The sequence below is a fragment of the Colobus angolensis genome, unplaced genomic scaffold, assembly GCF_000951035.1.
Source record: "Colobus angolensis palliatus isolate OR3802 unplaced genomic scaffold, Cang.pa_1.0 Scaffold723, whole genome shotgun sequence".
Taxonomy (NCBI): Eukaryota; Metazoa; Chordata; class Mammalia; order Primates; family Cercopithecidae; genus Colobus; species Colobus angolensis.
Genome location: NW_012120966.1, coordinates 69,317 through 95,945, shown reverse-complemented (window position 1 = coordinate 95,945; position 26,629 = coordinate 69,317). Strand labels below are relative to the sequence as shown.

Sequence of the window (26,629 nt, the reverse complement as noted above, 5' to 3'; positions counted from 1 at the left end):
TTTCCCCACTTTATGTTTTTGTTTGCTTTGTTGAAAATCAGTTAGCTGTATACATTTTGGTTTATTTCTGGGTTCTCTATTCTGTTGCATTGACGTATGTGCCCATTTTTATGCCAGTACCATGGTGTTTTGGTGACTATGGCCTTATAGTATAGTTTGATATCAGGTAGTGTGATACCTACAGATTTGTTCTTTTTCTTAGTCTTGCTTTCACTATGTGGGCTATTTTTTGGTTCCATATGAATTTTATAATTGTTTTTTCTAGTTCTGTGAAGAATGATGGTGGTATTTTGATAGGAATTGCATTGAATTTGTAGATTACTTTTGGCAGTATACTCATTTTCACAATATTGATTCTACGAACCCATGAGCATGGAATATGTTTCCATTTGTGTTGTCTATGATTTCTTTCAGCAGTGTTTTGCAGTTTTCCTTGTAGAGGTCTTTCACCTCCTTGGTTAAGTATGTTCCTAAGTAATTTTTTGTGCAGCCATTGTAAAAAGAGTTGAGCTCTTGAACTGATTCTCAGCTTGATCACTGTTGGTGTACAGCAGAGTTACTGATGTGTGTAGATCAATTTTATATCTGGAAACGTTACTGAATTCTTTCATCACATGAAACTATAAAAATTCTAGAAGGTAACATCAGAAAAATCCCTCTAGACATTGTCTTAGGCAAGGGTTTCATGACCAAGGACCCAAAAACAAATGCAATAAAAACAAAAATAAATAGCTGGAACTTAATTAAAGAGCTTTTGCATGACAAAAGGAACAGTGAGCAGAGTAAACAGACAACCCACAGAGTGGGAGAAAATCTTCACAATCTACACATCTGAAAAAAGGCCGATATCCAGAATCTACAACGAACTCAAACAAATTAGCAGGAAAAAAAAAACACACAATCCCATCAAAAAGAGGGCTAAGGACATGAGTAGACGATTCTCAAAAGAAAATATGCAAATGGCCAACAAACATGAAAAACTGCTCAACATCACTATGATCAGGGAAATGCAAATCAAAACCACAGTGCAATACCACCTTACTCCTGCAAGAATGGCCATAATAAAAAAATCAAAAAATAATACATGTTGGCATGGATGCAGTGAACATGGAACACTTCTACACTGCTGGTGGGAATGTAAACTAGTACAACTGCCATGGAAAACAGTGTGGAGATTCCTTAAAGAACTAAAAGTAGAACTACCATTTGATCCAGCAATCCCACTACTGGGTATCTAACTAGAGGAAAATAAGTCATTACATGAAAAAGATACTTGCACACACGTGTTTACTGCAACACAATTCGCAAATGCAAAAATGTGGAACCAACCCTAATGCTCACCAATCAACAAATCAACAAGTGGATAAAGAAACTGTGAGATATCTATATCTATATCTATATCTATATCTGAATACTAATCAGCCACAAAAAGGCATGCATTTTTCTGATCATTAGTGATGTTGAACATTTTTTATACATTTGTTGGCCATCTGTACCTTTGGGAGGTAATTAGGATTAAATGAGATAATGAGAGTGAGGCATTAGTGGCTTTATAAGAGAAGGAGAGACTTGAGTTAGAATGTTCAGCCTCCTTGACATATGATGCCCTGCGCCACCTCAAGACTCCATAGATAGTCCCCACTGGCAAGATGGCTCTCACTGGATGCACCTCCTCAACCTTGGCCTTCCCATTTCTACTCCAAACTTCAATGTCATGCAATATACCCACGTAACAAACCTGCATATGTACCCTTTAATCTATAATACAAGTTGAAGTTGAAATTATAAAAAACCTTACCAAAATGTAAAAAAAAAAAAAAAAAAAAGAATGTATATCTACATATAAAGTGTATAGAGAGGGTATTGTTACCAACAGTAAAATGTTAATCACTGGGAGCTAGGTAAAGAAATTTTTAAAAAATCCGAATTAGTTTTGCAATTATCTGTAAGTTTGAAATAAATTTAAAAGAAATAATTAGAAAAACTCCCTTAAGAGCATATTATCAATGACAGCCCCTTGGGAATCACAGCTCCAACATCCCTGCAGTTCCTGCCTTCCCACTCCTGTTTCTTCCTTTGTGACTTTAATGTTTATGAAGTCAGAAACTTGGGAGGGCCAGGAACTATTCCTCCCTGCTCCCTTTGGAGTTCCCTGAGGAAACGGAGACAACAAGGATGCATGTATTACTGTGTTGTGTTAGGTACAGGCACCAAGACATCCCTGTGCAAATGGACAGCTCTCCAGCACACAGGTCCAGTGTCTACCCTGTATCCATTACCCACATCATTTTTCATGAGCTAATAATTTGTCTTCTGCACAACACCTTCCTAAGTGGCTCCCAGCAACTTACTCCAAACAGAGACTAGTTAAACCACATGCGATTTCTCATGCCCTGATAAGTAAGTGAAGTTATTTTATTTTTTTCTATCTAGCCAGTTTTCATGAAATGAGGGCCCAGTTTCTGTGGAAACAAGAAGCAGGCAGGTATCTGTGGCCCCTCTTGAACCTTCCATTTCACATGATCAGCTCTGATTTTTAGTACCTTGCTTTTGGGTCCACAGCAATGTCAGCCATTTCAGAGTCATATGGTCACCTTCACTCTCCCTTGCTTGGATTATTACCTTATCACATTCCCATTTTAATAATGTATTATTAAATTATTACATATCTCATTTACCTTATCACATTCCCATTTTAATAATTTAACTATGTTATTTCTACTACATAACCCTAACTCTGACTATTCCCTCTTCCAATGAAACAAATTTCACTTCTAATCAATTCTCCCTACAATGTCAGATAGAGATAAATGCTATGAAGATAATAACACAGGGTGTATGTGGGAGAGCAATTGACTAGATGGCACTGGGGATATTAGACAGAATAGCATAAAAGCCAGGAACAAGAAAAACTGAGACGACATATCAGAGAAAGTTTACTTTCTATGGTTTTCTAGGCGGGGCCTTTACAAATGCAGGCCAGAAAAAGTATCTGCCCATTTCTGAGGGAAATTCTCTGCCCACATATCATTATGAATTACCAGACTAGGCCAGTTATTGAAGTAGTGGTGCTTAAGTTATAAACCACATATTGGAACTGAAAATATTGATATACTTCCGGGAGAAAAGTGTCACCTGACCCAGGCTTAGCCAATGTAAAGACTTACCAAGGGTTTATGACATGGGCTAGTATAAACATATGTCAAAGATGGATGATGGAGATTAATTGGTAGTCACATATTTTCCACATAGAAATTTGACCAGAATTGTCTAGGAAGACAATTTGTCAGACTGTAGCAGAAGGAGGAGCTGAAAGGCAGTGCAAAGCCAGGAGTTAGATACCACTTGTAGCTGAGACAGGCTCAGAGAAAACATATTCTAGGTAGTTCTTGAGGAGTTGGTGGGTGGAGCTGAGAGAGGGAGGGAGCTGGGAAAGAGACAGCCAGGCTCCAGAGGAGCAGGAATTAAACACCTCTCTTGCCCAGAAGGTTGCAACACACCCTCACCTCCAGGGCTGCTTCCCCTTAGGAACTGACTTCAGGGGTCCAAGACTTTCCTTCTTCGACGTCCAGTGTTCACATTAGTCCTTCTATAAACTCTCTAAGTTCAGTATATTTTTCCTCCTTGCAAAATGGTACTCTGTCAGCCTTATTTCTCATGAGGCTCCAAGTACTAGATGCTCCCTCATGTTTTCTGAAGATCACTTTTTTTGACTTTGGTACTTTTATATTATAAAGAAATGACACTAAGGTGATCAACGGCTAAAAATCAGGAAAGGGTTCTTCAGGCAGCTGTTAGTGTTGAGTCTCACCTTCCCACTCTGGGACTCCTTGAGGAGTATGACATGTGTCTTTAGAAGCTTGGCATGAGGCCGGGCGCAGTGGCTCACACCTGTTATCCCAGCACTTTGGGAGGCCGAGGCGGGCAGATCACTTGAGGTCAGAAGTTCAAGACCAGCCTGGCCAACATGGTGAAACCCAATCTCTACTAAAATACAAAAATTAGCTGGGCGTGGTGGCAGGCACCTGTAATCCCAGTTACGCCCCAGAGGCTGAGGCAGGAGAATCATTTGAACCCAGGAGGCGGAGGTTGCAGTGAGCCAAGATTGTGCCACTGTACTCCAGCCTGGGCAGCAGAGTGAGACTCTGTCTCAAAAAAAAAAAAAAAAAAAGAAAGAAGCTTGGCATGAACACAGGAGATCTGTGTCAGATTTCTTTCTCTTTGAGGCAACTAAAGGAGAGGCTGGCTGAAGTGCTGCTCTGCAGAGTGGGAGTCCAATGATGAGAGGTGGATTTCTTAAGCGAGGCAGTGACTCCCAGCACTGGAACAAGTTGTCTACTCTCCTCACACTGAGGGAGCTGGTGGCAGTGAGATCCGTGCAAGGAAAGTGAGCTCAGGAGAGAGGTGCCACCTGGCCCCTCCCCACCTCAGACAGCAGCCCATGAGGAACCCACGCTGGGGGAGGGGAGGGAGCGGAAGATCAGTGCTTCTTCAGGGGGGCAAGCAATACCACACACCCAAGGAAGACTTGACTGTGACAAAAAATGTCCATATGATGGTATTATTTCAGATTCACCAAAAATGGTGTGAGATTTGCTGGTGATTTCATCCAATGGGCAAGAAAAATGACCCCTCAGATGGAAATTAGCACCACGGGAGAAGATAACAAAGCTTTTGTCTGAGTTCATCTCACGATTCAGCTTGTTTAATGAATAGCTAAACAACCAAGGGGCTAAGTCTACAGTGAGGATAAGTCGAGAAAGAAGAGTCGGCCATTCTACTGTTCTGGAATCACAGCTTAGCACCCAATAAATGTCCACAGGAAAAGGAGCAAAGCAACACCTGGGGACAACTGACCTCGTATTTCTGAGTCACAGGGACACAGGCGTTGTCCGATGCCTCATAGAGAACTGCTCTTGTTCTTTTATAGGCGGTACCATGGTATATCTTAGAGGTGATGTAGGGCCCTGCTGGGGAATTATGAACACAGGAACTGCACCCCTGTCACTACCAAATGTCTGTTTACACTGGGTGTTGTGGGGGGAGCTCACATAACCACAAGCACAGGCACATCATGACATCCCCAGGGCAGGGCAGGGCAGGTGGCCCAGAGGATGCTCTGGTTGGTGCATCACCAGGTGTGACCACAACCTTGAATTTCAGGAGCCCTGCCTTCATCCTGGATGAGGATTTGCATAAATGTCCTCACTGACCCCACCACAGGCACAGTCCTGTGACTGAGCCTAATAAATAAAGCCTTTTGTCAGAGTCAGGCTGGTGAGAGGCAGAAAGATGGTGCTATCCCAGCTCCTAGGGCTCCTGCTGCTCTGTGTTCCAGGTGAGATAAGGTCCCTGTGGACAGCTCCTTCAGGGTGTTCCTCGCGCTCCCTGAGAAGAGTGGTGTTGGGAGGGGCAAGAAACAAATACCACTAATGCCACAGGCTTGGTTAGGGTTTGTCCTCACCCTTGTGGGCACATTTCAGCTTTAATAGGATCTCACAGCACCTCTGGATTAACCCCGTGTGCTTCTGATTTCAGGTTCCAATGGGCAGATTTTGCTCACCCAGGCTGCAGAGTGTCTGCCCGCCTCCCTAGGAGAGAAAGTCTCCCTGCGGGGCCAGTGAGAGGCTCCTCTACACGGACGGGAAGGAATACTTATCCTGGTACTAGCACAGACCTGGGCAGAACCCTAAGATTCTCATTTGCCGTGCTTCCACCCAAGTCGACGGGGTGCCCATCCGGTTCAGTGGCAGTGGATCTGGGACAGAATTTACTCTCACCATTGAAGACCTGGAGCCAGAGGACTTTGCAACCTATTTCTGTCTTCAAACTCTGAAGAGTCCTCCCACAGTGATTGAGCCCTGAACACTAACTTCCCTACCAGGGCAAGCCCACAGACCCAGCCTCCCTTTGGGCCCCTCACACAGGAGCTCATCTGGCAGGAACAGCTGAGCACAGTCAATGCACAAGCATGTGAGAAGCAGTTTAACGGTACTGGCCACAGGCTGCCTGGAGACCTCTCTTGTCCCCTTGTGGTCTTAAATATTTTGCATAGAAAACACTTCAAAGATAGGAGCAGTCACACGAAAAAAGCAGAAGGAACCAGGATGAATTTATTCTCTGTTTCCCACATGTCCCTCTCCTGAGTCTCCTCTGGACATTGGCACAGCTCCTTCTCCATCTCTTACAGTCACTTCTCTTCTTACCCTTTCAACCCCTAACTATGGAATGTAGGCCTAGGTCATTTGCAGCCACAGGTCAGCCCTCTCCAATTAGACTTAACCTCATTTTCCAGTTGTCCATCTCACTGTCCCTACAACCCTGTTCACTAGGCCCACTGATGGCCACTGTCACCTTCATAGAAACATTTCTCCTCTATGGCTTTGTGGCCTGACAAGACCATTTGGTGCCATGACTCAACCACTGACCTAAAAGTGAGACTCTGTTAGGTCACTGGCTGTCTTATTGCCAGAAGTAATATAAACTCTGCTTTTTCTAGATGTCTGTCTACACAGGGAAGGACTCCTAGCATAGACACAGTTTGGAACAAGAGGTACTCTTTATCATAGAAAAATCAAGAATTACATCTTGCATAAGAGAAGCTCATCAAAGGAGTTTACAAGAAGTGAATCACTTATTCAATGACAGATAAATAATGTAGATTTCTAAAATTTAGTACTTAAGCACAGAGTTTCTCTTGTCCTATCTCTTTCCACTCCCTGAGTTTTGAAAATCTTCTATTATGTTTTTCAAAAACTCTCGTTAGTTATCACGAAATCTTCTTGAATAGCACTGTTCAATAGAACTTTCTGCAACGATGTAAATATTCTGCATTTGTGATAAGCATCATAGTAGCATTAGAGTCTAGTGACTAAACCCACGTGGCCATTGAGCACTTGAAATGTGGCTAGTGCATCTGAGGTCCTGGATTTTAAAATTTAATATAATTGTACTCAATTTTAAATTTAAACTATTTTTCCATAGTGGCTATACTAGTTTACATTTACACCGGCAGTGTAGAAGTGTTCCCTGTTCACTGCATCCACGCCAACATCTACTGTTTTTTGATGTTTTGATTATGGTCATTCTTGCAGGAGTCAGGTGGTATCGCAATGTGGTTTTGATTTGCATTTCCCTGATCATTAGTGATGTTGAACATTTTTTCATGTGTTTGTTGGCCATTTGTTTATCTTCTTTTGCACATTCAGCATGATGTTGGCTCTGAGTTTTTCATAGATGGCTCTTATTATTTTGAGGTATGTTCCTTCAATGCATAGTGTGTTGAGGACTTTTAATGTGAAGTGATGTTGAATTTTATTGCAAGATTTTTTTGCACCTACTGAGATGAATCATATTGTTTTTGTTTTAGTTCTGTTTATGTGGTAAATCACATTTATTGATTTGTGTATGTTGAACCAACCTTGCAGCTCATGGATAAAGCCTTCTTGATTGTGGAAGATTAGCTTTTGATGTGCTGCTGGATTTGATTTGCTAATATTTTGTTGAATATTTTTGCAGCAATGTTCATTAAGGATATTGGCCTGAAGTTTGCTTTTTTCTTGTGTTCCTGCCAGGTTTTGGTTATCAGGATGATACTGGCCTCATAGAATGAGTTAGAAACAAGTCCCTCCTCCCATTTTTTGGAATAGTTTCAGTAGGAATGCTACCAGTTCCTCCTTATACATTTGGTAGAATATGGGTGTGAAACTACCTGGTCCTGAAATTTTCCTGGTTGATAGGCTTTTTGTTACTGATTCAGTTGAACTCATTATTGGTCTGTTTGGGGATTCAGTCTTTTCCTACTTCAGTCTTGGTAGGTTGTATATTTCCAGAAATTTATTCATTTCCTCTAGATTTTCTAGCTTGTGGGCATAGATATATTCAGAATAGTCTCTGAAGGTTTTCTGTACTTCTGTGGGGTCAGTGGTAATGTCCTCTTTGTCATTTCTGATTGTGTTTATCTGGATCTCTTTTCTTCTTTATAAAATACATGATCAACATATATTGGTGGTCTGTTGTATAACCTTTCTATAATGTCTTCTGTAATTGATTCCACTGTTTTATTTATACTCCATGAATTCTAATATTTTACTAAGCTTGCCCTATGTGTCCTTGACTCATTTTTCCTACTCTGATTACATTTTTTTCATTTATATTATGATTCCTAGTTCTGCTTTTCTTTTTCTTCAACCTATAGCCTGATAAATTTATTTTAATATAATTTTCCTGTTAAATATCTCACTTTTGTTATAAATTGTATGTGAGTTTTTTGGTGTCTTTTAAATGTACAATTATTTGTTGCAGAAAATAATTTTGTATTTTTCAAAATAGTACTTTAATTTGCCATTTTCTTGCTATGTTCTCTCACCAGGCACAGATCTCTTCCCCATGATGCATTTGCAATTTTGCAGTACCATTTCATTTAAAGTTACTTATCTTTGATGGAATTACTCTATTCAATCTTATATTTTTCAAAATATTGCACAAGAATTCTCCCTGATTTTTCCAAATACATCTGGATACATTTTATGATTACCTTCCCTCACCACCATTCAGAATTGGGCCTGAGCACTGTGTCCTTAGGGGCTTTGTTTAGCAGATCCTCTGTAGCACTTGGTTGTTGGGCAAAGAGTGGAAGACAGAGCATGGGGCCATGGACCATTTCAGGCGGTTGATTTTGTCTCCGTTTTCTTTTCTGAAATCCTCTTAATGACCGGTCACCTAGATTGCCTAGTAAAGAGCTCTAGCTCTTTCTCCAAGTCCTTGCATTTTCCCTTCCATCTCTGCTGCTTTCCTGCTCCACTCAGAGCTGTATTAGTCAGTCAAGTACCGGGGCTTCTGGTGAGAATTTATCAGCACTTTTCTTCTAGCATAGCTGCTTTCCTGAAATATTTTATTTTTTAATTCAATCAACAGATCTTTTCCGCCCACCTTCTATCCAGATGATATTTCTTCAGCACTATTCTATCACTAGACTGGGAAAAGCCAGAGGTACATATTAGCTGTTCTTCAGGCACTGAGAAGTCATAATTCATCTTCATGGGAAGAGACACATTTTGCCTTTTTACCACTGAGAATATAACAGAAGTGCTGAAATAGAAAATTTAAGTGCTACTTTATTCTACTAAGTCAACCACTGACATTACCATTTGGATGCATTTTAATGCAGGTGTGTGTGTGTGTATGTGTGTGTGTGTGTCCATGTGTGTATTGCTGATCACTGGGTAAAGAATGAACTATTTCGTAAATAATTTTAGGCAATGTATCTTATTCATATGGGAAAAATGCTATCAGATTTTTTTTATAACATACACAAAAAATACTTTCCAAATGGATTAAACTCTTAAATATAAAACACAAAATATTTAGACTTATAAAAGAAAATATGAAGCAGAACATATTTAGATAATGTGAGCCCTGGGTAGGGACATCGGATTCATCAAAGCATGTCTTAGTCTCATTCTTTTTTCTTCTGATCTTACAAAGGGTCTTAAGGCTAGTAATTTCCAAGCCTTTCAATTACAGAACCAGTAAGTAAACTTTTGAAACACAGAATTGTGAGACTTTCTGTTGTAGGTGAACCCCAAATTGAGACTCAGCCTGGGAGACCAACTGAGTTATTGGCTTACTGTAAGAAAGCATTCAAGAGTCAGCCAACATAGTAAAGTAAAAGCAAGTTTCTTAAAAAGTCAAAGAATAAAAGTGTGGCTGCTCCATAGGCAAAGCAGGGTTACTCCATAGGTAGAGTAGAGTGGTGGGGAAAGGAGGGGGCTACTAGCTGACTATTTTATGGATATTTCTTGATTATATGCAAAACAAGGTATAGATTATTTATGAGTTTTCTGAGAAAGGGGTGGAGAGCTCCTGGAACTGAGAGTTTCTCCCCAGTCCATACCATACAGGGTAACTTCCAGGTGTCACCATGGCATTTGTAAACTGTCATGACACTGGTGGGAGTGGGAGTGGTTTTTAGCATGCTAATACATTATAATTAGCATATAATGAACAGTGATGATCACTTTTATTACCATCTTGGTTCTAGCTGGTTTAGGCTGGTTTCTTTACTGTATCCTGTCTTATCAGCAAGATCTTGCTTGGTACCTGCTGCTTACTGTCTCTTGTCTTATCAGTGGGGTCATGTGACCTGTTGCCTTGGAAACTAGTACTGTCTTATTCCTATTTTACTTCCATGCTCATATTTAATCAGAATCATGAGTAGGCAATCATTGGAGAATAAAGAAATGACACTCTGGGATGACTTGGATAGTTGTTTTGGGAAGGAGAAATGTAAGGGAAGAAAATCAAAATCAAAATCTAATACATTGGCTGTAATCTTCAAAAAATCTAGAAAGAGGCTGAGCGACAGTATTTCACATGAAAATCAGCATCTGAAAAGCTTCATAGCACTGCTTCCAAAACCAGAGAGAGGTGAGTGCCGGAACCTAAGGTGCTGAATCCACCTCAAAGGAGAATTTTGTTGAGGACTGAAGCTCTATGGGAGGAAGGTTCAGTCATGTTGACAGGAATACTTGCAGCTGTATCAACCTGGTATTCTGATTGGAGTGAGAAATCTGTGTGGCATCCACTGCCTCTGATACCACAAGGGACCTCAAAGGTTGGGATGGGAGTCATGTAGAATAAAAAGTTTTAAAATTGGCTTTAATTTGTCAGGGTAGACAGCTAGTTTGTAATCGGTTGTGATTCTCTCTTTTATAGACACTATGAAGGATGAGGAAGACTGAGTCAGCACAATGTTACAAATAAAGTGTGGAATTACACTGAGAAGGTCCACACAATGAGAAAGGAAAACATAGGCAAATCTGAGGACAATCATGCATCACTGTAAACAGACTGCATGCCAAGGAGTTTGCGATCAGACAAACTTACGTCTAAACTCTGACTTGTCTTTTAGCTAGATGTTTGAACTTGCAATTTATTTAACATATCAACCAGGTGATCCTCAAGGGGTGATTAAAAAAATATCTCACAGACCTGATAGGAAGCATAGAGGAGACGTTGTGCTTGGTATGGGGCCTAGGAACATAGAATATGCTCTGTTAGCTGTAGCTATTAATCAAAATTCTAAGCACTACTGTTTTCATATACTTGTGTGGCTTAATAAATTGCAATTAAACTGAAGTGTAATTAATTTTAACTCTCCAGCCTGAGCACCAGGACAGGACCTGCTGATGCTCAGGCAATAAACACAAATAAAAGCATTCATAGGAACACTGTAATAAAATATATCAGGGAGCTATTAGAATTCTTCAAAGAGTAGATTCTCCAGTTTTGAAAACTGCTACAACAATGCAAAACAAATTTCCACAGTATTAGAGGTAAAAATTAAGTGTAAACGTATTGTTATATTTGATAAAAAAGAACATTATTTTCACATGAAGCTTCAGATTAATCAATTATTAGTGAGAAAAACTATTTACAATATTTTTTCTTGTAGTGGAAGAGACAGTGATAGAATGTATCAATAGACATCTTGAATTATATGAAGTCTATCTTGCTACTCATGTTATTATTATATCTTAAAACTAATAAAATATTTTAAAGGGAATTCTCCTCCTGTTTCAACAAGCAGCCCTGCATTTTCCCCCTGCCCAATGGGGCCTATAAGTTATGCAGCTGGATCTGTTTTCCAGTTTTTCAGCTGGATCTGATTCCAGTAATCAGGGAATTGAGTGTGCAGTATTCAAGTGAAGCCTCTCTCACCCCAGATTTCACTGAGAGTAACAGAATAGGATCCTGGGTATGGTGCTCAAAGAGTGGGTAATTGTTGCTAATGTTAAGAGTATCACCATGGAGTCTACCACTGGTAGGTACTAAGGATCAGAACCACAGAAGATATAACACTAAAGCCTGCAGAATGATGAGTTTTGTTGCAGAAAAGCAAAGAAAGGGAAAGATGATAACAGTGTGCCCAAGAGGTTACATTAATCATAACATTCTGAGTGTGCACAGTTGTGAAGATAAAACCATGTGGATCTCATGGGTTAGGTTTCACACATTCTGCCATTTAAGCACTCTCTCCCCATGTCTTATCATGTACCATATAATTCGCATTTTTTTCCTTATATAACCCCCTATCATCTCTGCAGTTATCACATATGCTGTCAAACTGATTAGGCAACTACTACCTGCAGGTCGGGGCCAAGGCCACGGCCTCCCAGGTTCAGCTCCTCAGCTTCCTCTTCCTCTGGATCTCTGGTTAATGAAACAATTCCTCTTCCCCATGTCCCTAGGTTCTCCACATCTCCACAAAAATATAGTTTCATGAAGAATTGATTTTCCTCATTCTCTCCAAATATGATGCAATTGATTTATGTTTTTTACTTTCCTCCATAATCAGATGCCAGGGCAGAAATGATACTCACTCAGTCTCCGGCGAGTGAGTCAGTGACTCCAGGAGACAAAGTCATCATCTCCTGCAAAGCCAGCCAAGACACTGATGATGATATGAACTGGTACCAACAGGAGCCAGAAGAAGCTCCTAAACTCATTATTAAAGATGCTACTACTCTCGTTTCTGGAATCCCACCTCAATTCAGTGGCAGTGGGTATGGGATAGATTTTACCCTGACAATTAATAGCATGAAATCTGAGGATGCTGCATATTACTTCTGCCAACAGAGGGATAATACACCTCTCACAGTGATGACCCCTGTTACAAAAACCTCCAAATGCTCTTGGTGGGATTGCCTCCGCTGCTACTGAAAATATTCAGAATGTGGAACTGGGTGACCCTGTGGTGTTTATAACGCTTCTCCATGCCCATGCAACTCACTTCCTTTTTGTTTCTTTAGTTTCTGCTGCCCCCATGCTCTGCCTGACATACTTGATATGGCAGAGACTAGGACAGCCTTCCTCACATTGTCCAGCTGTGCCAATAATCTCATTTCTGAGCAGGGGTAAGTTCACATGGCCAAGTCCCTGTTTTTTGCCAAACTCATCATTTCCACCTCTAAGGAAAACAGAAACAAAGACCAAGATTGATCTAGCTTAGATTCCAAATAGTAGCATTAAAGGAAATTTTTCCTCCCTCTCAGCGTGCTCACCCTCATCCACACAGTCATTGTGACTCTTCGCTAATGCTCTGAGTTCTCCAGTTCTCCCTCCAATAATAGGGGGAAAACAAGGATAGATATGAAAGCGGCATGTAACCTAGGCACAGATCTTACAGTCTTGCTCTCCTTAAATCCCTGGAATTGTTATTTCGTCTATTTCATCTGGTTTGTTCTTGCTAAATGACCACTAATGACCACTAGGATCTCTCTTACTTATTTCTCTCTCTTCTTAAACATCTCCATTCTTCTTTGATATTATTCAACTACGTAATACCAAAGTTGAAGGGTTTCCTCTTGTACTCTTGGCATAAACTATTATCAGGTGACCTTTCCGCTTAACCCCATTGCACTACTGGCCAACTTTCACCTAACATCTTACACGGAAGGAGTATGGAGAGAACAAAGACATTACCTTAAATTTTGGAATTCAGAATACTCAAGGAGGCAATAATCTGTGTACCACCCCACTCTAATCAATAAGGATTAAATAACAGTTAGGTTATTTAATTATTTGTTGTCTAAATGAAGTTTTGTTGTGTCTGGTGAGAAAACAATGATAACATTAAACTAATCTCTATGTTTTGATCTTATCATTCCCAGCCTATCAGCTTCCTTGCTGTTGTTTCCCTATAGTCTCCACCTAGGGAACTTTCATGTGTATGTGTTCAAAACCTGTGGCTTCTAATGAGACTTCAAGGTCTACCCAAAACTACACCTGACTCTACAACCTTTAATGAGTACTAAGTTTAGTATTTAATAGCCATCAAACAAAGAAAGCAGTGGAAGTAAGGGGATCCCCAGAAAACTGTCAATTTTAAACAATTCTTTTCATGCAATGTAATCATTTAAAGTTGTAAGTTTTCCTCTGAGTATTGTTTTAACTGCATCCCAAAGTTTTTAAATGAATATTATCATTCTTAGTTTCTTGATCATAAAAACATTTGGAGAATACAGATTATTATAATTGGAGTTAGAAAAAGTATTAAGTAATGTTGCCATTTTTTTTCAAATGTATTTATTTTCAATTGACAGATAAAGCTGTATGTATTTATCATGTACAATATGATATTTTGAAGTTTATATACATTGTGGAATGGCTAATTCTAGCTAACTAACATATGCTTTACTTCACATAATTCTTATTTTTGTGGTGAGAACATGTAACATCCATTCAGCATTTTTCAAGAATAAAATGCTCACTAGTCATAGTTACTTTGGTGTATCATAGATCTCTTGAATTTGTTTCTCCTATTTAACCAATTATGTATCTTTGACCAACATCTGCCCAGTATATCTCCTCTCCCCTTAACCACCCCAGGCTCTGGTAACCACCATAATGTTCTATTTCTATGAGATTAACTTTTTTAGATCCTGTATATGAATGAGATCATGAGGTGGTTGTCTTTCTTCATCTGACTTATTTCTCTTAACATAATGTCCTCAAAGGTCATCCATGTTGTCATAAATGACAGAATTTCCTTCTTTTTATGGTTGAATGCTATTCCATTGTGCAGATATACCACATTTTCTCTATCCGTTTATCTGTTGATGGACACAGATTGATTCCATATCTTGGCTATTGTGTATAGTGCTGCAAAAAACATGGAAGTGCAGATAGATATTTGACATATTGATTTTATTTCCTTTGGATGCATATCCAGTAATGGCATTGCTGGATCATATGGTAGTTCTAGTTTTTGAGAACTTGGTGTTAGGCAAGTTGAGGATAGAAGCATAGATATGGAAGCCTGATTCCCTTACTGTCTGCTAGGAATTTTTTCACTTATCTGTGGCTTCAGGAACTCTTTCAAAGTCATATTTGAGTTCTAAAATATTGTTAGGTAATCTTGGTGCTGTGGCATCATCTTGCTGCCATTCACTGCCTAATGTACTTGGGCCCAACTCCAGGGAACCTCATAATACAGCTTGGTGCATGAGGAGCCTATGCAAAGTTTCAGAGAGCATTGAGAGCAAAATTGCCTCCGTGAAGACAAACAGTGGAAAGAGGAGAAAAAAAATACCATTACTCCAGAAATGTGATTGTATGCCTAAAGGCTCAGGAGTCAAATTAAAAATAAAATTTTTGATAAAGTTTAACAAAGTTTCTTAATGTAAATTTTTTACATCATCTACACTCTTTCAAATCAACAACAGTCAACTTGAATGCATAAATAACTTTTATAATAGACCCTGTGTTTATGAGCATATAATTTCAACACACAATTGAAACATAAATTTGATATCAGTATGTGAAATATATTTGTACCACTAAATGGAATAAAGTGCTCAAATTTATCTATCTCAGACTCTCTTTTGAATTTTGAATACGTATTTTAAGTTTCTCCTGGACATCTCATAGGCACTTCAATAAATCCAGACCAGATCTCTGATATTTCCCTCAGCATAAACAATATCTCAGAAAATGAGTCACCACAGACTTAGGAATCTCCCTTGTCACTGCTTTTAGGTCTACCAGGTTCTCAAATAACATGTCAAGACCTCCCAAGTCCTTCTGTCACTAGCAGACCTAAGGTGTCACAGCTCCTCCTGGGGGTGGTAGGTGAAATTGCTTCAGCTTTTAAACTCTGGTATAGCAATTCTTCATTTATTCCAAAACCCAAATAAAAAACATTTGTAGAATTACACAGATAACAGGATCATTATTTGTATACAATAGTATACAAATAACAGTATCAACATCTTGAAATCTCCTAGGCAGAGTGCATTTTGAACAAATACAAAAGAAGCCTTGCCCTCATAGAGTTTTCATTTTAATGGCAGGGACAGGTAGTAAACAAACAGATAACATTTCACTGCTTCTCTGTCCCTGCTCCCCCTGAGTTCCTCCCCTGGAGATTCTATTACTCGGGGCAGGTGGGGCACTGGGCACCTGGGTCCACTTAGTGTATTATTACTGTCCATTATTACTGTTCATTCCTCAGCATGGACAGTGAGAGGAAGGGGGAACATATTAAGGAAGTTGAACACTTACATTTTCTGAAAAATACAGCCAATTGTAGTCTTGTTCATTGCCAGATAATGAAATCATCTTATGTTTAAAGACAGTGGTCTTTCAATGCATCATATCCCTGCTATGTGAAACCTCCTAACACAGTGCTCTGATACCATATATAAGAATGAACTGGACCCAGTTTTAGCAGAGCATCTTTTCCTATGTTTAGTATTTATTTGTAGTGAAGTTCACTTTCTTCCTCTTTACTCTCCTCTATTTTCTTCTTTAAACATGTTTGTTTTTTTCTAGGCAAAAAAGAGAAAGGAGCCATCTTTCTTTATGTCCCTCAGATCTATAATGACTCCTCCTTGAAATTCCAGCTTATCTTTCCACTTACATTCTTTAACTCTGAGCTATGTTCACAGATGGGAGAGTGAACATTTGTATTCTTTTGTCTAAAGCAGCTATTTTCTTCTTCCATAGATCTCAATTACTATTTAACAGGCTGTTTTGTTTTGGAAATATATATCCCAATCCAACTCCAAGGATGTATTGCCCAGTTGGGTTTAATCTCAGAATTACTGCTGGAGTTATAAGAATGAGCACCATATATGAACAAGGAGTATAAAACACCAGGATTTCTTAGTGTCAATTCTAAAGCCCCTTAATATGGAACTGGCACAATGGAAAGCACAGTGGAGAGGTGTAGGGTCCAGCCCCACAGGGTCGGTGGGTTTTTCTCCCCGTGTGTGGAGACAAGAGATTGTAGGAATAAAGACACAAGGCAGAGATAAAAGAAAAGACAGCTGGGCCTTGGGGACTACTACCACCAAGATGCAGAGACTGGTAGTGGCCCCGAATGCCAGGCTGCGCTGTTATTTATTGGATACAAGACAAAGGGGCAGGGTAAGGAGTGTGAGCCATCTCCAATGATAGGTAAGGTCATGTGGGTCATATGTCCACTGGACAGGGGGCCCTTCCCTGCCTGGCAGCCGAGGCAGAGAGAAGAGAGGAGAAAGACAGCTTACGCCATTATCTCTGCATATCAGAGACTTTTATTACTTTCACTAATTTACTACTGTTATCTAAAAGGCAGAGCCAGGTGTACAGGATGGAACATGAAGGCGGACTAGGAGCGTGACCACTGAAGCACAGCATCACAGATGAGACCGTTAGGCCTCTGGATAACTGCGGGTGGGCCTGACTGATGTCAGGCCCTCCACAAGAGGTGGAGGAATAGAGTCTTCTCTGAACTCCTCAGGGGAAAGGGAGACTCCCTTTCCTGGTCTGCTAAATAGAGGGTGCTTTTCCTTGACACTGACGCTACTGCTAGACCACAGTTCGCTTGGCAACAGTCATTTTCCCAGATGCTGGCGTTACTGCTAGACCAAGGAGCCCTCTGGTGGCCCTGCCCTGGCATAATAGAAGGCTCACACTTGTCTTCTGGTCACTTCTCACTACGTCCCTGCAGCTCCTATCTCCGTATGGCCTTGTTTTTCCTCGGTTATGATTGTAGAGCAAGGATTATTATAATACTGGAATAAACAGTAATTGCTACAAACTAATGATTAATGACATTCATATATAATCATATCTATTATCTATATCTAGTATAACTATTCTTATTTTATATCTTTTATTATACTGGAACAGCTCATGCCCTCCATCTCTTGCCTCAGTACCTGGGTGGCTTGCCGCCCACAGAGCTGTAAGAATAAATTAGATTGTAGTGACAAAAATGAGTCAATTGGATAAAGCTTTCTCTGAAAACTTCTTCTCTGGACTTTATGTTAACTTGAGTATTGACTCAGCTTGGATTTGTTTCCCATCAAATCTCATGATGAACCAGGATCCCCAGTGTTGGAGGTGGGACCTACTGGGAAGTGTTTGGGTCAAGGGGGCGAATCCCTCATAAATGGCTTGGCACACTCTGGTATTGAGTGAGTTCTGCCTAGTTAGTTCCCTGGAGAATGGATTGTTTAAAAGAGGCTGGAGCCTCCTCTCTCTATCTTGCTCCCTCTTTCACTATGTGATGCTTTCTGCCCTTGTCTTCTGCCAGAGCAAAAGCTTACTGAAGTCTCACCAGAAGGAGATGTTGGTGCTGTGCTTCTTGTACAGACTGCAGAGCCATGAGCCAAATAAACCTCTTTATAAATTACCCAGCCTCAGTATTCCTCTATAGCACCACGAAAAGGAATAATACAAGTATCAACATTCCATTTACTATTTAATACAGTGTAAGTTGAGATTTTTGCTCATTGGAACTAAAAATTTATCAAATGATCCTAGTCTTAACCAGTGTAATTTGGTAATAAAATGGAAAATATCATCGTTTTATATTTCACCCTACAAGTGAAATTCACAGAAAACAAAAAAATCATTATTTAAAATGGTCTATTCTTAAATCACCATAAAGAACTTATTCATGTAACCAAAAACCACCTGTTCCCCAAAAACCTATTGAAATAAAAAATAAATTAAATAAAAATCAAAAAATTAAAATAGGCTGGGCGCGGTGGCTCAAGCCTGTAATCCCAGCACTTTGGGAGGCCGAGGCAGGTGCATCACGAGGTCAGGAGATCAAGACCATCCTGGCTAACATGGTGAAACCCTGTTTCTACTAAAAATACAAAAAAATTAGCCAGGCGTGGTGGTGGGTGCCTGCAGTCCCAGCTACTCGGGAGGCTGAGGCAGGAGAATGGCATGAACCCAGGAGGTGGAGCTTGCAGTGAGCCGACATGGCGCCAGACCAAGACTGGGCGACAGAGCAAGACTCTGTCTCAAAAAAAAAAAAAAAAAAAATTACATGGTCTGTTTTTAAACCTGGAGAGTCATGAAAATTATAAATCAATATTTCACAGATCAGCATTTTCTAGGCAGACAGTTCACTATTTCATAAGATTATTAAAAAGGTTTTTCAAGTCATTAAAAGCCATTAATTTGAGGAATAAATTTAACATTTAAAACATTATTACAGTCCTGAGACAGGACATGATCTAATTCTGGAATGAGTACAGAAGGACAGAATGGAACATACACATACATATATTTGTAATGAAAACAGCAGCAACATTGGTAGCAACATTGGTCAGTATCTTTTAATTACCTGCATATGTTTACATGTATTCTGCCATCTATTTTTCATCATATGTTATCTTCATCTCCTACATAGAAAAAATATTGCTTTGAATAGAGACTTTTAGAATACATTTTGATAACACAGATATCTAAAAACATTGAGTAACATTTCTCTATACAACAGAAGGTACGTGAGTCATCATAGACTCAAATGGCACCAGTACTGCTGTGCAGACACCAGCATTCCCACCCTATGTTGGGTGGACACGGGTTCACTTTGCAGCCTCCACTTCAGGCCTTGGGGACTCCTTGGCATTGATACATGAATAGCAGGGCAGGTGTTTTTTTCATCCCCATAGCCCCTTCCTCCCTGGTCTCTCTGCAACTAACAGTAATTTCCTAGGTGACATGGTCTTGGTTGCTTTTCATCCTACATTGGAGAAAATTAATCCTAGGTGACCTAGGTGATCCAGGGTCTATCCTAATCCAGACTCCAATTCTGAGGCAATCCTTTTTAGTTGGAGGAAGAAATGATTCATGCTGAGGTAGTTGGGCCTGACAACACTAGTCAGAATTTTATCCTGATAAGATATAGAATATAAAGCCAAATGATGCCAAGGAGGTAGAATATGGGGACCCCAATCAAGAAAGAGGCGCAATTCATTAGTTCACTGGGTATTAAAGAGACTTATGACTTTTGGTCTCTGGACAATAATGTATGTGTGAGTGGCACATCCTTTGAGCAAACGTGATATCATCTTGTGTATCTCTAGTAAATCACTTGATGTTATAATGATGATAGAGATGGGTCAGAGCCACTCCAAAATACTAAGAATATCTTTAGCACGCACTTGAGAACTGATGTTTTATTTTTAAAACTTTGAAAGAAATGTAAGAACAGGCTGGGGACGCAGTGACTCATGCCTGTAATCCCAGCACTTTGGGAGGCTGGGCCAACACGGAGAAATCCTGTCTCTATTAAAAATACAAAAGTTAACTGGGTGTGATGGCACATGCCTGTAATCCCAGCTACTCATGAGGCTGAGGCGGGAGAATCGCTTGAACTCAGGAGGTGGAGGTTGTAGTGAGCTGAGATCGCACCACTGCCCTCCAGTCTGGGCAACAGAGTGAGACTCACTCTCGAGTAAATAAATAAATAAATAAATAAATAAATAAATAAGAAATTTAAGGACAGTATGAAGTACTTATTTCCCACTGGAACCATTTGAGGGTAAGTTGAAAGTGTTATAGGCGCATTCTAAGACTCTACTATGTGTCACTACAAATGACTTTCTCCTGCGTCATTTCAATACAATAATGAAATCAGGAAATCACCATTAACACATCACTCTATGTAGTCCTCAGGTCTGTTTCAAGTTTTGTCAATTGTTCCACTAATGACTTTTGTAGCAAAGTGACCCAGTCTCACATTGTGTGCCTCCTTTACCGGCCCTTGTCTCTGTAGTTTTCTTTAGTCTGGAACAGACCCTCAGTCTTCCCTGAACTTCATGATCTTGTAACTTTGAAGATGATGCACTAGTTATTTTGTGAGATGTCCCACAATTTGGGTTGGTTTGTTTGTTTCCCCATTATTAAGTTCAGACAATGCATCTTTTGCTGTAGATTCATTTGTTACGATTGCCAGAGCAAAGTACCACAGATTGGGTGGCTTAAATTTCAGAAATTCATTTTCTCACAATTCTGAAGTCTACAAGTTTAAGATATAACTGTCAGCAGGATTGTTTTCTTCTGAGGCCTCTCTCCTTGGCTTATAGATAGCTGTCTTCTGAAGTGTCATCACAGGGTCTTTCCCTCACATATGTATGTGTCCCCCTTCTTATAAGGATACCAGACATGTTGGATTGGGCCTTAACCAAATGATTTTGTTTCACGCAATTACTTCTTTAAACACTGTATCTCCAAATATGGTCATATTATGAGGTACTACAGGTTACAGCTTCAACATATACATTTTGGGAGATACCAATACAGCTCACAACAGGCAGGAATGTCTAGAAGTGATGCTCTGGTTTTCTCATTGCATCCTACCAGGCGGTGCCTTATTTTAATTTGTCCTGTTACTGATAATGTTTGTTTTGGACCTGAATTAACGTGATGTCTGCCAGAACTCTCTGAGGCACAGTTGCTTTTTCCCTTTGTAATTAATGAAAATTTGGGAAGTTGTTTGATATTTTATGACTCCCCCATTTGTTTCTGAAATATTGGTATGAACTCATAGGCTTATATTTTCTTCATTGGGTTATAATATGTTATCATCATTAATCATCATTTTGATACTTAAAATTTCTCAGATCTGACTAATTGGTGTCACATTCAAATTGGCTTGTATTTCCTCTTGCCATGACTACATCATTCTTTCAGCGTTTGTTAGTTTCAAGATGGTCCAGGCTCATCTTGCATTTTCTTTATCCTAGTCCTAGAAATAGACGTTTCTCCAAGAATTACTGGTTCCTTTTAGTGGAAAATGGCATTTTCAAATGAATATCTGAACACCATGGGTACTATTTAGGACTGTGGTATCATTTTTTCTAGGCTAGGAAAGATTATCTATTTACACATAGATACACATTTATGTCTATATCTACAAAAACCCTGAGTTTACACTGGTATCTCTAATTCCATTCCAAAACCAAAGAGTTTATTAAAATATTCCTCTTTTATTGTTTGTAACATTTTTTCTAACTGTGAAAATCTTGGCTCTATCATTAATGCATTTGCTAATTCAATTTTTCTATTAAAAACCAGTCTCTAGTCATCACTGTCACCTACCCCTTCCTCGCAGACAGCTCTGCACACACAAATCCACACTCCCTGCTCTAGTTCTGATACCATTTCTGTGGCCATCCCTTACTTTGTGCCCTCTGTGTTGGTGTTCTCCTTACGCCGCCTGGGCTCTGACTTCTGCACTGGGAACTCTGACCTACGTGAATGCACTGCCCATCCCACCTTCTGGTATACACACTGACCCAACAGTGCCTTCTCTTCCATTTGGGGAAACATCCCCTTACCACTGTAGTTCCAACATCCCAGGCAGGGCTTCTAACTTCACATTCTGCCTGCTTCTCCTCACCCTGCTTGGGCCCCACTGTCTTAAACCCAACCATTGAGAAGTGCATTTATTTTCTTAGTAATACGAAGAGATTTGGTGATGATAAACGATGTGGGTTTAGGAACACAGTAGATCGGAGTATAAATGAACACTTGATCTACAGAGGACCTGAACTTCTGAAGGGAATGGCTTGGGTTAACAGGGAATAGAATGCATGACAATAATCTGAGGCACTAAGGGAACATTCAGCATGTATCTGTGGTAGCAAACCAACCCAGGAAGGTAGCTGATGCTCTGATGCTCTCAGATGCGGAAGAAGAAAACCCTTGTCCTTGGCTGGCCTTGATGGAAGTAGTAGGGCACAGTGCTCAGAGATGGAGAAGGACAGGTCACTTAGCTGGAGATGGCTGGTTAATAATGACAAACACTATCCTTCCTTACAACTCATGATCTACTATGTTTTTTATTGCTCGTCTACTTCATACCATCTCTGGATGATAGTGCTGACCTTTATTTACACGAAGGTCATTACACAATCAGAGCAATGAGGAAGCCTGTCTGGCCTTCGTCATATGTACAGGTAACAAAATGTAACCAAATGCCCCCCCAGCAAGAAACACGTTCTCTGCAGGCAAATCTGTTCAGCTCTTATCTAACCTGGGACACCTGGCAACATTGGGCCTCTGCTAAAAAATTGCCCTGCAGCTGTGCTCAGCCTGCCCCATCCTCTGCTGATTTGCATGTTTGCAGAGCACAACCCCCTGCCCTGAAGACTTATTAATATGCTGGTCACACTCTGTGCAGGAGTCAGTCTCAGTCAGGACACAGCATAGACATGAGGGCCCCTGCTCAGCTCCTGGGGCTCCTGCTACTCTGTTTCCCAGGTAAGGAAGGAGAACACTAGGAATTTACTCAGCCAGTGTGCTCTGTACTGCCTGGCTCTTCACAGAAATTCTCTTACAACATAACTGTGTGGATAATTATTATTTTTCCCTCTCAGGTGCCAAATGTGATGTCCAGTTGACCCAGTCTCCAACCTTCCTGTCTGCATCTGTAGGAGACAGAGTCACCATCGCTTGCCGGGCGAGTCAAAGCATTAACAAAGGATTAGCCTGGTATCAGCAGAAGCCAGGGAACGCGCCTAAGCTGCTGATTTCTTATGCATCCAGTTTGTACACTGGTGTGCCATCGAGGTTCAGTGGCAGTGGATCTGGGACAGATTTCACGCTCACCATCAGTAGCCTACAGCCTGAAGATGCTGCAACTTATTATTGTTTCCAGTATAATAGTTACCCTCTCACAGTGTTACAAGTCAGAACATAAACCACCCAAGGAAGAAGATATGTAAGGCTGGGCTGCCCAAGATGTTCCTCTTGCAGCTCCATCTGCTGACAGCATTTCTTGGAAATAGCCACATTTTGAAGGTCACTTTTTGGTTTTGGTAGAAGGAGTCAGGGATGCTCCTCTGCACTTTAATAAGTCTCTTCTCCTCAGCCCCAGCAACACAGGCGAGACCATTTATCTCATGAGTTAATTAAGGATAGCCTGTTACACTTGAGTAGTTTGGATTATAGTATCAGTCAGTGTTCATAAAATAAGGAAAATCAGGCCGGGCGTGGTGGCTCACGCCTGTAACCCAGCACTTTGGGAGGCCGAGGCAGGCAGGTCACAAGATCAGATCGAGACTATCCTGGCTAATGAGGTGAAACCCCATCTCTACTAAAAACACAAAATATTAGCCAGGCGTGGTGGTGCACACCTGTAGTCCCAGCTACTCGGGAGGCTGAGGCAGGAGAATGGCGTGAACCCGGGAGGCAGAGCTTGCAGTGAGCTGAGCAAGATCGGGTGCCACTGCACTCCAGCCTGGGGGACAGAGTGTGAGACTCCATCTCAAATAAATAAATAAATAAATAAGGAAAATCTTCTCTGGATATTCCAATAGGTTTTTTTTCTTTTAACACAAGGAATTATATTTTAAACTATAGCCATTAAAATCTAATTTTATCAGCTATGATACTCAGGAAAGTTGATACTAGAAATACAGAAGCCAGAGCACATTTTCTGCTGAAGGTATAAGTTACTTAACCAGGTGGTCCTCAGACCTGTCTGGTATGCTGAGGGGTGTGGGTGCTGATGCTCACAGTTGCTTATAACACCTCTCCGGCTGATCCTCCAGTCCTCACCTGTGTCCACCTGTCTGTCCACAGATGCTGATGGCTAGTATTGAATCCTGCTCTTCTGACCTCCAAATCTCAAGTGAGATTTGATTAAAACTATACAGACAAATATAGATATTGCATGTTTCCCTTAATATGGAAATACCTTGCTGTTCAAAATTTGTTCAGAAATTATAGGTAACTTGTTAAAAATGTGAAACAGAAGTCTGTATACCTATTGATGAGAATGTCCATTTTAACAAAATACTAGGGGGTCTGTATAAGTTTAGGATGCTGTGTTTAAAGGGACATTTATGGCAGCCAAGGTGACCATTTTTTTTCCAATGAGGTTATCTTGAAAAATTCTGTTTAAAGCCACATGGTGAAAATGGTCTTGCTTTCCTTTCAAATTAATGGAATTTTTTTTTGAGACAGGGTCTTGGTATGTTGCCCAGGCTAGAGTGCAATTGCACCATCATAGCTCACTTCAGCCTCGAACTCCTAGCCTGAAACAATCCTTCTGCTACAGCCTCCTGATTAGCTGGGGCTATTGGCATGCACCACCCTCTCAGCTTTTTGTATTTATTGTAGAGACTAGGTCTTGTTATGTTGCCTGTGCTGGTCTTGAACTCTTGACCACAAGCAATCCTCTTATCTTGTCCACCCAAAGCATTGGAATTGTAGGTGTGAGCCACCACTGCTGGCTCAAAATCATATTTAAGACTTATTTAAAATTGTCAAAAATGAAATATATAATTATTTTTCAATGATGTCTTTAAGTATCTTGGAAATTAAATGGGGTAAAAGTGTTTTTGTTGTTGTTATTTTTCTCCAAGATATTGGATTAGAAAGTTTGTCAGCATGCCTAATCTATTTGGAAATAGCAAAATTGTGTGTTAGGGATTCACAGTGTGAACTTTTATCCAGAAGGAACATGGGACCTCAACATAAAAGTGAAAGAAACTTTAGATACTTTGAAAAATATGGTGGGCAGCAACCTGCCCTGCTGGTCTAGTGGAGAACTGTGAGCCTCCAGTGCACGAGACTCCCCAGATCTAGTGCTCAGTTGTCTGAAGGAGCTCCACCATAGCCTGGATACCTAGCTTCCCATGTATGCCCACTGGGGAGCTGGGTATTCCAGGGTATAGTGGAGCTCCTTGAGACAACTAAGTGCTGGATCTGATTTGGGGAGCACAGGACAGACTGTGAGAAGGAAAGGGAGAAAGAAGTGCTTGGTGCATGCTCACAGACCTGGGCATTGATGGAAGGCAGCTATTTCTGATCCTTACTCTGAGGGGGTTGTGGGGGAGATCTGTTAGCCAGCACAGGCTGTATGCAGTCAATGGTTTGGAGAGTCTCCGGACTGAGATTTGCAGTCTAGTCTTGAGTAGGGTAGGAGCCCCACAGCCAGATATGAAAGAAGAGTATGGCATGGGCTTGAGCCATGGGCAGAAGGGGAATCACTTTTTCTTTTTCTTAGAACTGGACAGAGAGGGGTGTGACCTAAGAGTCACAGTTTTTGTCTCAGGCACAGAGTTTTGTGGCTTGTGGCGGTTTTGCAATCTGATGACAGCCTGTTTGTAACTGGGCTGACTGTTTCAGTTTTCTGCCAGCAGTAAGCCATGGGAGGAAACCCTGCCAAGTCAAGAGAGTGGAAGTGAGGCAGGTCTCACTACCACCTGCTTATCTGCGGATCCATTCCTATTTCCAATGTTAGCTCTTTGGCATGGCAGAAGTTGCTCTATTTCCCTCTGGAGTGTTGCCCCTGCAGTTTGAGAGCTGCTTTCTGACCCCCATCATGGCCAGAAATTGTGCATACCACTGGGGAGTCCAAGCAAAGGCTTGCCTAGCCCAGCCCCTCCTAGCTTTCCTGCCCCACAAACTTCAAAGGCAGAGAATGAGACTGGGACCCAATGGAGTCTGGTAGCCCATTCCATTGACCAGGATATAATAGTACCTCTCTTCACTAACAAAGGTCAAGCCCTAATATCACAATCGCAGCAGTTCTCACTTACAAGTGATACCTACTGCCCTGGAAGTCAATTTTGCTAGCCTGTTACAACATCTACTGACACAATTGCATAGCACTCAGAAAGGACACAAATTTTGCATGACCTCTGCTACCAGCAGCACCCACAACCCTGGCTAATCAGGATGTCCAGAGCCTGCTCACCCACCTGTTCTATTACTAGTACAACTGGAATTTGAGAAAGGCAGTAAACTAAGGCTACTAAAATCAAAGTAATCATACAGTGTACACTATGTTCCTGCCACTCCCATCAGGGCTGGTGCTTGTACC

The 26,629-nt window shown here is 40.7% G+C and overlaps 1 protein-coding gene and 1 pseudogene across 1 annotated transcript; both read left to right on the top strand.

The window, feature by feature from the left end:
• The first annotated feature begins 5,292 nt into the window (after positions 1 to 5,292).
• On the top strand, positions 5,293 to 5,865 carry LOC105501564 (annotated as a pseudogene).
• Positions 5,866 to 11,760: 5,895 nt separating this feature from the next.
• LOC105501563 lies at positions 11,761 to 23,497 on the top strand. Its single transcript, XM_011927547.1, has 5 exons — positions 11,761 to 11,824; positions 12,359 to 12,566; positions 12,813 to 12,917; positions 22,979 to 23,058; positions 23,175 to 23,497. Exons 1-5 carry the CDS (start codon positions 11,761 to 11,763, stop codon positions 23,495 to 23,497), a joined length of 780 nt encoding a protein of 259 aa, XP_011782937.1.
• Positions 23,498 to 26,629: the final 3,132 nt, after the last annotated feature.

Bases quoted from the DNA above. Each gene is read 5' to 3' on its own strand.
- LOC105501563 (XM_011927547.1), top strand. From the start codon at position 11,761: ATGGTGCTCAAAGAGTGGGTAATTGTTGCTAATGTTAAGAGTATCACC. The intron at 11,825-12,358 runs GTAGGTACTAAG...CTCCATAATCAG, and splicing joins CACCATGGAGTCTACCACTG to ATGCCAGGGCAGAAATGATA. The intron at 12,567-12,812 runs GTATGGGATAGA...TTGTTTCTTTAG, and splicing joins CCTCAATTCAGTGGCAGTGG to TTTCTGCTGCCCCCATGCTC.